The 10573-nt window shown below is 32.4% G+C and overlaps 1 protein-coding gene and 1 pseudogene across 1 annotated transcript; both read right to left on the reverse strand.

Annotated features, from left to right (window-relative positions):
• Positions 1-263: 263 nt before the first annotated feature.
• Positions 264-6966, reverse strand: LOC115969928 (annotated as a pseudogene).
• Positions 6967-9737: 2771 nt separating this feature from the next.
• LOC115970571 (putative pentatricopeptide repeat-containing protein At1g53330) lies at positions 9738-10510 on the reverse strand. The gene is made up of 2 exons (XM_031090182.1): positions 9956-10510; positions 9738-9803 (listed from the first exon to the last, which is right to left on the reverse strand). The coding sequence occupies exons 1-2, from the start codon at positions 10508-10510 to the stop codon at positions 9738-9740; spliced, it is 621 nt and encodes a 206-aa protein (XP_030946042.1).
• Between the last annotated feature and the right edge of the window lie 63 nt (positions 10511-10573).

A 10573-nucleotide genomic window follows, 5' to 3' on the forward strand; every position in this document is an offset into this window, starting at 1 on the left:
TGTGTCGACTCCAATATTCACCCTCACTGTCCTCCTCGAATTAATATTTTCAATATCTCAAACAAAGTAATATTTTCAATATCTCAAATAAAATATTCCTATTGATAACTCATTTTCTGCTTTTATAGTCATTAGCATTCTCTGAGGGTTCGAGTCCCCTCTTTCTCACTTGCTGTAACAATTAGGAAAAAAAAAAAAACGTGGGAAACCAATATCATTTATTTATATATTACTATCCTGCTAGGAATTAAAAGTCTTGCTAAATGAAAAATACATTATAGTTAAATAACCCTACCAAGAGAGACATAGTCAAAATGTTTGAAAACATTTTGATTTGCAATAGGAACAAAAATTACTAGAAGTATATATATTTAGCTCTGACCAATAGGAGCATTCTACGAAGGAGGACAAACTAACTATAAGTTTCGTTGTTTTTGGTGCCCATTTTCGAATAAAGTGGTGAGAATTTCTTTGAGATGCTTGTTGTAGACGCATGGTCGTTCAGCCTCAACAAGGTGACCTGCTTTCTCTATATATTGCAGTGTTGCTCTGTCTCCCAATTGCCTGTCATCACAATCACAATCACAATCAAGCCCTAATTAGTATCATCTTTAAAACAACCCAAATAAGACCCATTTCCATTGTATAGTATTTGCTTTCTTTTTTCTTTTTTCTCTTTTTGCCAAAATATTGTATTTTCTTTCAAAGTTTTTTTTGATATGTGATAGAAATTTTATTCTAGTCTAATGAAAATGTATATAATTATATATATGTGAAGTTCCTTCTTAGAGAATCCTGGTTTTGCCCTCCTTACTCTATGAGCACTTATACCTATAAAGTGACCATCACACTAAAGTTCTATAGTGGTTTTCAAGTTTCAATTAGTGTCATCATTGTATTTAAAATCTTTGATTAATGAATTGTTAAAGCTCAGCACAGGCGAAAAACATTAACTGAGCATAAAACGCCACCATTCTACTCAAGAGATCCCAAGTTAGAGAAGAGAGTAGACGACGCCGTTCAACTTAAGACAAATGAATGATGAAACGATGTCGTTCAACTTAAACGAGTTGCTTCAGTTAAAACAGACATGGGAGAAGCACATACTTTTCAGTTTTATTTTGTTAGATTAGTTACTACTTCATTCCACATGTGCATACCTTATTGGTTAGTAACTTAGCTGATGGTGTGAAATTCTGTTAGCTCAATATTTTCCTTTTCTTCTTTGTTGCTTTGTTCTACTTGTATATTAACAAAGCAACTTATGCATTGTACATATGTATTTTTACATTGTTTGTGTTTAGTTGGATAGAAAATATTTTCAAGTGTTTGGTTATATTCTTGAAAGTACTCTAAAAAAATATTTTTTAAGTGTTTGGTTGCATTTTTGAAAATGTTAAGGAAAACATAGTTTTTACTACTTTCCCACATTTCTTCATCTTTCAAGCACCACGGTCGAAGGTTGGCCATTGAAGACCAAGGATGTTAATGGGGGGAGGTGGTTGGGTAACAAATAGTGAAGGGTGAGGGATAGAGGTTCGGTTGATGAGTATTGAGTAAGGTGAAAAATGGTTTATGGAAAATGAAAGTATTAACCAATTTACGCCATAAATGCTCTTATTGTATGATCAACTAAAATACAATTTTCAATTGACTAATATTTTCAGTTTTCTGCACCCAAACACCTGTTAATGTGAAAAATGTTTATATCGAAAATCAATTTCAGCTCGATTTATCATTGTTAATAAGAGAAATCCATTCTATTTAGATAGAGTCTTCTTGAGTGAGAGAGATGTTTGTTATGACTCGTTGGCATGGTATTAAGGAAACATACCTCATCAAATTGTTAACAACTTCCATGTTGAAAATGATGTCGTTCTCTCCCCACAGAAGCTGTACCCTCTACAAGAACAATATGCGATCAATAGTTAAAAAAAAAAATCTTAAGACCATATATATATTTCCTCTGTCCTCATTTCTCAAAGCTCAAATTCAAAAAACTGCACAAATTATGATCAAGGAAACGTCAAAAAGATTTTGGGGCGTTACTCGAACGACTAGTGTGGGAGCTGATAAAATAGTCAAGGATTGAATCACGTGTCATATGTGGACAATATTGCAAAAGATCAATCACATCTTGATGGTTGCAGCTATTTTAAACACGTAATTTTTGTTGTACTTCCTTTTTTTTTAGGAACTGTTGTACTTCCTATTATGTGTAAGAGTAAGGTAAAAAACAAGATATATCATCAGTGGCAGCTCTAGGATTATTTTCTAGGGGGTTCAATGAGAAATATAAATTATATAAAATCTAAAACAAAAATGAAGTTGAATATATTGGCATTAAAAAAAAATTTAAAAAAAAACCCAAATACAAGAAGTTTTACGATTACCTTCTTTGAGGTTTCATATTTTGAAATCGTTGTATGATATCTTCATTATCAATTCTATCAGTTACATTTTTTTTCAATGTACATAGCCAAACAATTATTCATCCATTGATCTCCTATTTGATTGATTGATTTCAAATTTTTTAAGATCTAAATGAGCTTTTTATAAGGTTTAAGAATTAAGATTAACAAATTTATACTTTCGTTTTTTTTTTTTTTTTTTTAAATCAAATTAGTTTGTTATTGGACTTTTTTGTGTGTTTAAAAAGGCAAGATATTGTTAAGAGCATCAAATTCAAACTTATTTCAATTGTGTTTAACAAAATTTTAGAGTTAGGGTGTTCAAAATTTTATTTAAGGGATCAAAAAAAAAATTCCATTATAATATATAATTTTTGGGCTAGTTCGGAGGGTTCAAACGCCCATGTATATCATACAATAAAAATTCCACATCTAATATTTTGATTTTGTCAAATAGATGTCATGATCCTCTTACTTTATATATATATATATATAAACACACACCAAGTTGAAATATTTTCTCTATTTTACATTGAATTTTAATCAATGACAGTACGTACTAATTAGAGTCTTTTGACTAAATATTGCAAAAAAAACGGAGTTTATTGTTGTTATAGATACTGTTCAAAATTATTCAACAAAATAAGGAGAGAGACTAAATTTCGGCAACACCGTTGTTGAAATTGTAAGAAAAAGTATGAGAGAGAAGAAAGTTGAGTGATGTGACTGGGAGGGAGAAAAAATGAATTTCGGTAATGGTATTACCGAAATTCATTCCACTGCCCAAGCATTGCCTGTGAAGTGCTCCAGCGGGAGTGCCTGAATGAGATTTACCAATTGTGGCAACCAAGTTGCCAAAATTGTAGGGAATTGAGGAGGGAGAAAATATGAATTGTGGCAACCAAGTTGCCAAAAATGGGAGGGGAAAAAAAAAAAGAATTGTGGTTGCCGATCTAGGGAGGAATTAAAAAAAAAAGTGTTACGTCCACAATATTTTTACAATATTTTCATAACAAATCATAGGTGATTAGTTGTTATTAGTTCAAATTTGAATTTAATACTAAGATTACTTTCTTAATCTAACAATAATAACTAATAACAACCTATCATTTAGGATTTATTGTAAAAATAGTGTGCACATATCATTTCTCAAAAAAAAAATAGTGGTTATTGATTTGTGGTAATGACATTGCTGAAATAGAAGCAAAAAAAAAAAAAAAATTGCTAGAATTGATTTGTGAGAGAAAAAAATTGTTTGATTTTTGGCAATGCCAGTGCCGAAAAAAGAGTGAGATCATACGTCATTAAGCATTTAAGACATTCCCTACCATAGACACGTACAGTTCAAAATGGGATATATTTTCTTCTTGAATGTGCAATTATTCATGTCAGGGGAGGGGTCCAATTGGGTCCTACCGAGTTCAAAAGTTTGACAAATGAATTGCAACAATTTTTTTCTCCTATTTCGTCTATTTCATTGTCACAAATCAATGATCACTTTTTTTTAGAAATGATATATACACATTATTTTTATAACAAATTTTAAGTAATAGGTTGTTATTAATTGTTATTATTGAATTAAAAAAGTATCTCAGTGTTAAATTTAAATTTGAACTAATAACAACTAATCACTTGAAATTTATTGTGAAAATGTTATAAAAATATTGTAAACATAGAACTTTTTTTATTTTTAATTTCTCTTCAGATTTCGACAACCACAATTCTTTTTTTTTCCCTCCCATTTTCAGCAACTTGGTTGCCACAATTCATATTTTCTCTCTCCTCAATTCCCTACAATTTCGGCAACTTGGTTGCCACAATTGGTAAATCTCATTCAGGCACTCCCACTAGAGCACTTCACTGGCAATGCTTAGGCAGTGGAATGAATTTCGATAATACCAATACCGAAATTCATTTTTTCTTCCTCCCAGTCACATCACTCAACTTACTTTTTCTTACAATTTTGACAATGATGTTATTGAAATTCAATCTCTCTCCTTATTTTGCTAAAGAACCTTAAACAATACCTATAACAACAATAAACTTCTTATTTTGCAACATTTAAGCAAAAGACTCAACAAATTAGGTTCGGCGTTAGTACGTACAAATTATATAACTAGCTTTGCATTTAATACTTGAGTCCCAATTGCATTAATTGCGTACTTTGAGTCCTCAGTAAAAAATATTATTATATTCATTGGCATTATATAAAACTGTAGACATGGGTTGTTGTGAACTTAATTGCAGCAGAAAATATTAATTTTAGCCAGTGAGGATACTTCTGCATTCGTGCCGCACGTAGCTTGAATATGAAAAGGTAAATGCAACCAAAAAAAATAAAAAAAATCAAAACATCACCATATTTTCATGTTTTACTGTTCTGTCAAAAAAAGAGAAACATGTTTTTATTGAAAAAATAATCTAAATTTATATTACAGTTTACTTGAATTGGTGTGAGTAAGTTTTGGAGTTGTTTTTTTTTTTTTTTTGGTAATTGTTTATGCAGGGGCTCGAACTTCTGAGTTGAAGGTCACTAAGGAGACCGGGTACCACTTGGACCAACAGGCCCAATGGTGAGTAAGTTTTGGAGTTGAACAGGTAAATTACTCCTTATGCTATTATATATGGACCGACATGAGTTTTCTTATAATTTAAATTAAAGTGATGGATTCCTATGGAGGTTGATATATGCTAATTTGAAAATAATGTGAAATTATTGTGGCTTTTTTTTTATCATGTTCATAGTTGAAATACAACGAGTGTAGTGTTACTTTTTGTAAGAAATAATTAAGGAAAATTCAAACATGAAGAAACTGATCACAGGTAGTGATGAGTACTGAGCAGTCAATTAAAATTTGTATTAATCAAGAATTGGTTTGGGGGAAAAGAAAAGAAAAAGGAAAACGTTATAGCTAGGTAACGAAATGACTTTAAAAAAAAAATGAATGGTAATGAAATGACTTAAAAGCATTCTAGGGAAACAAATGCATGCATCAAACACTCCTATATTAATTTTGCTAATAAATTCCTATAAGAGAAGAGTAGGTTTAATATAATTTAACCGTGTATTTTGCTAAAGAAATCGGGGAGAAGTGAAAACGAAGGAAAAGTTTTTTTTTTTTTTTTTTTTTTTGAGAAGGAAAAGTGGAAAAACATATGTTACTACAATTTTTCTAGAGAATAATGTGGAATGACATAGAACTTTATTGTTACTACAAATATGACAAAAGAATTCCATTTCCTAATTGTCTAGAACATCCTAATACCAATGTAGTAGGATTCTTTTTTTATTTAAGATTTATTATCTTCATAGAATTATCATAGTAAATATAAACCATATATTTGACATGTCCCATTTTTAGCATAAATTACATAATTTTAATTTCTCAAACACTCAAATTCAAACCTGAGGATGATGAGGAATGGTAAAGTCCTTATCATCAATGACCAAAGCCTTGAGTAATTCTTCTCTTTGCTCTCTGTTGTCAAACATTATCTGCATAGTCATTGAAATCGATCCATGAGCAACAAATTAATTACAAACTAAAAGCATTTAATGTCTGAATAGTCGTATCTTTTACATGTTAATTAGAATATATAAGCATGTAAATTTTGAATATCTCCATTAAAAATATGAGAAGGTGTCAATTAATTGAATTATAAAACTCTTAACAATGAAATATTCTTTTAGTATGTCACTTAATTACATACAAGATAACTCTAAAAACTCCATAGGATTTTAATCCACAATATCAATTTGCTGCATAAATAAAAGAAGCTATGCATGTCCATATATATGGAAAAGACAGTAAATACTATAGCTAGGGTGACCATGATGAAGTGTATATATATATATATATATATATTTTGATAACACCATGATGAAGTATATATGATATAATATTATATACCTCCAAATAATGTTTGTAAACGAAATTAGGGATCCAAGGCAGCTTGAAGGTGGCAATGTCAAAAAGTATTTTGACACCCTGAACAGAATCTGGAAGCGTATAATCTGACCAGGACTTGAACCCAATCCTCTCAAGGGCTGCATCACTGATGGACTTGGTCAAGGCCATGGCAGAGCAAGTGAGCACCATAGACTCATTGACTCAACCAAGTCCGGGTACAACTCAGCCATCTTGAACCCTACCATCCCACCATAGCTCAACCCCACCAAGGTGCACCTCTCCACACCTAGTTTCTTGAGACCCTTTGCCACACACTTAGCTTGAAACTCCGGTGACCGCTCTGATCTGTCAGTGATTGAACCGCCAAAGAAGAGTAAATCAGGCACATATACTTTGTACTTTCTTGCTAGAGCTAACACTTGGGACTGCCACGTTATAATACCATCAGCTGCAAACCCATGAATGAATACAACAGCTTTATTATTATTGCTGTTTTTGGATTTGTTTGGAGTTTCATTAGGGACCCAGAAATTCATTACAGTTCCTGGCTCGATTTCCACTGTTTGGGGTCTCATCCCGACTAGCTTCATTAGCCAACGTAACAACGGCTTGTACACTGCAAAAATGTTCACCATCTCTCTCTCTCTCTCTCACACACACACACACGCTGACACGCACACAAAGGAATGAAGAGATCCCAGCATATATAGAGAAATGTGACTTGTGAGGGATGTAGAGGGCAGTAATTTTCTTTTTTTCATCCAAAAAAAAGTAATTTTCTTTTTGACTTTTAAACTTTTCTTTTTCCTTTTCTTTTTTAATCAGAGTTGTAAAGTGAATTGTGAAATTGAATAGGAATTGACTTTCCTTCTGATGCTTGGAAGTTGGAAATTAGAAATCGGAAGAAATATAGAAAGTTAGAAAACGTGTACATCTTGGATATGGGCCCATTTGAGCCGGGACGCTATTTATTGGCCTTGGCCCATGCTCCCCAAATTTAAGTCACAGATTACTTGTCTAGTCTCTGTTTGTTTGTTTGTTTTTTTTTTTTTTTTTTGATAAGATTACTCGTCTAGCTTCATTAAATCATTATCCAACGTAACAGCGGCTTGTACACTGCAAAATATTGTTTACCATCTCTCTCTCTCTCTTCACGCACCACAAGGATGAAGTAATCCCTCCAGCTATAAGGAGAGATGTGGACTTGTGAGAGACTATAGAGGGTAGTTAATTTTCTTTTTGAATTATAGTTTTTCTTTCCTCTTTTTTTTTTTTTGGTGTTGTTTAATCAGGGTTGTAAAGTGAATTATGAATGAATAGAATAGAATAGAATTGACTTTCCTTCTGATTGCTTGAACTTAGGGAAGAAATTAATAAGCTGACATAGAAAGTTGAGAAACTGTACATCTTGGATATGGGCCCATTGGGCCGGACGGAGCCATTTATTGGCCTTGGGCCATGCCCCTAAATTTAAGTCACAGATTACTCGTCTAGTTAGTTGTTGTTGATGTTTTTTTTTTTTTTTTTTTTCAACGTGTAATAACACAACTCTATGTAGGTAACTAATTGAAGCAATTTGACTTAATAAAATTAAATTTGCCCTGTTAATAATATCATTGGGCCCTCTAAACAAAACAAAAAAGCCTTATTAAAAATTTACTGATAAGCAACCCAAAAATAATAGCCAACAGTAAAAAGCAAAGAAAATTTAGCCTAATTAATCAATTACCAAAAAAAATTGGCCCGGCCCTTAAAAATATTTGAAACAAAACCAATTTTAATCTTATATATCAAATCATTCCATCAAATTCCTAAAATAAAAAACTAAAATAATTAAAAAAAAAAAAAAAAAACTAAATGTGAAGACGCATATAGCAGTGAGCTTGAGTATTAAATCTTGAGCTCTTGACAATGAGTGTTGAACCTGTTGGGCTTTTGGGATCAAGCAGTGAATGGATGCAACAACGGTGAGCTTCTTAAAACCAACCATAATTGTCAAAACATAAATCGTATCATGAATAGAATTTTTTTTTTTTTTAATAGTGTATCTTATCATATTGTATTTCGTAAAATACACAAATATTTAATAAAATTATAATAAATTATACATATACATATACAAAATTGTATAGTCATAAATTCGAAATATATTCAAGCAATAACCAATTTCATAATTGTGGGGGCCGGTCGGTCACTAAAGTTATTAAAGTCAAGTTAATTGGGCCTGCGGCCCATCCGAGGATACAAACCTACCCGAGGTGGCCCATATCAGATTGAAGAGGTAACCAAACGAAGGGAAGAGTGAATATCACGAAAGGTGAGTTTAGTATTCAACTGAGGACAAAACCCTTCTCGGCAATATGAGTCTGAGGACGATCAGGACGCCATCTTGTTACAAACATACCTCAGAGTTACATCACCGTTAAAGGTGGGATAAGGGACCAAAGGTGAGAGAAAGAGAAGGCAAACAAATATCTATGGTAACAGCTGCCTCCGCATTAATTGCCTCTCAACCAACTCTCTGGCCGCATTAATGTGGAAGTGATGCCTGAACAGTGATGAAGCAGCCTTACTGCTACTAGAAGGAGGTTCCAGAAGGTGTTAGATAGGATAGAAAGAGATCCCTTGAACCCAACCTACACGTGTGTGGTGAAGATGGAATAAAGAAGGCGGTATATAACATGAAAGAAAAGGATGCAGAAAGGGGATCAGAACATAGAGAAAAACAAAGAGAAGACTCAGGAAGAAAACTTGAAAACACAAGAACTGTATTTGTTTCAAAGAAAAACCGATTGTTATATCAGCTCTGATCCATATATAAACGTAAGGTTGAATCTTTTTACTTTTACAGAGGTTAATCTAGTTCTTGTACACCCATATTCTACAAATTTTATTGTTTGAGCCTTTTAACGTACGAACCCAAGACTGGTTTGGGATCGTTACAAATTGAGTCCTTACAATAATTAATTATGTAATAATATTTAACAGAGCTAATTAAATAAATCAAATAAACATATGTTTATAACATACACAATTAAATTGATTAAAATCAAAAGTGATAATATATGATATAGGAGCCAAAATAACAATTTCTTTTCATCATCTTGTCTAATCAACTCCATCTAAGTTAATGTTATAATCATGTTCAACATTGTGCAAAATTATTTCTTTATTAACATTTTCTTCATCACTATCAACATTTTCATTAACATTTTCTTCATCACCAATATCAACATTTACTATCTCTTTTCTTATTCTTTTATTCTAATATTTTTCTTTATATTTCATCTTGGCATTCTAGCCTCTTAGACTTATAACAATAATAATAAAATAAAATAAAGGCGAAAAATACATTTTGGTCCCTATATTTTCGCACGATTCCTACTTTGGTCCCTAAATTTTATTTTTACCGCTTTTAGTCCCTGTTTAGAAAAACGCCTTCTGTTTTAGTGCTTTCCGTCAGTGCCGTTAGGGCACTGACCTACGTGGCAAACGGAATTATTAAAATAATAATAAAAAATTTTATTTTGTCATTAAAAAATGCCAAGTCAGCATTTAAATTTAAAAAAATAATTTATTAAATTTAACTAAATAAAAAAATAAAAAACAGACGTGTTTGCAATCGCCCCTTACAAAACCCTTCTCTACCATCTCATCCAAAATTCTAAATGCTGCTTCAGAATTCCTCTCCTTGCAAAACCCACTAATCATCGCATTATAAGTCACCGTATCAGGCATGCACCCAAAGCCTTTCATTTCCTCCAAAAGCCCCAAAGCCTCTTCTTTCCTCCCAACCTCAAAAAGCACGCTAATCAAAGTAGAATACACTGTTGAGTTCAATTTCAACTTGTTTCTCACCATCTCCTCCTTAAGCTTAAAAGCCAAACTCAATTCACCAATCCCACAAACCCCTTTAATCAATGAGGTATAAACAAACGCATTAGGCATAACACCATAAACTCTCATCATATCATTTTTCAACTTAAAAGCTTCTTCCAACCTAAAGTTCAAACAAAGCTGATGAATCAAAGTCCCGAAAGTCACCACACTGGGACAAACACCTCTCCTCTGCATTTCATCGAACACGTACCGTGCATCCTCCAACCTCCCACTCCTACAACAAGCCTTAATCAATATATTATACGTACAAGCATCTGGGGTTCCATATTTATGAAAACCCAGAAACATTTCTCTCAGTTTGCGAAATTCTCCACAGTTACAGAGCCCATTCAGGAGCGAATTGAGAGATTT

Source organism: Quercus lobata, chromosome 12, assembly GCF_001633185.2.
Source record: "Quercus lobata isolate SW786 chromosome 12, ValleyOak3.0 Primary Assembly, whole genome shotgun sequence".
Classification (NCBI taxonomy): Eukaryota; Viridiplantae; Streptophyta; class Magnoliopsida; order Fagales; family Fagaceae; genus Quercus; species Quercus lobata.

Excerpts from the sequence above, each read along its gene's own strand:
- LOC115970571 (XM_031090182.1), bottom strand. The coding sequence starts at position 10,510 with ATGTTTCTGGGTTTTCATAAATATGGAACCCCAGATGCTTGTACGTAT. Across the intron at positions 9,804-9,955 it reads AGATGGTAGAGAAGGGTTTT|GTCAGTGCCCTAACGGCACT; the intron begins GTAAGGGGCGAT and ends TTTGCCACGTAG.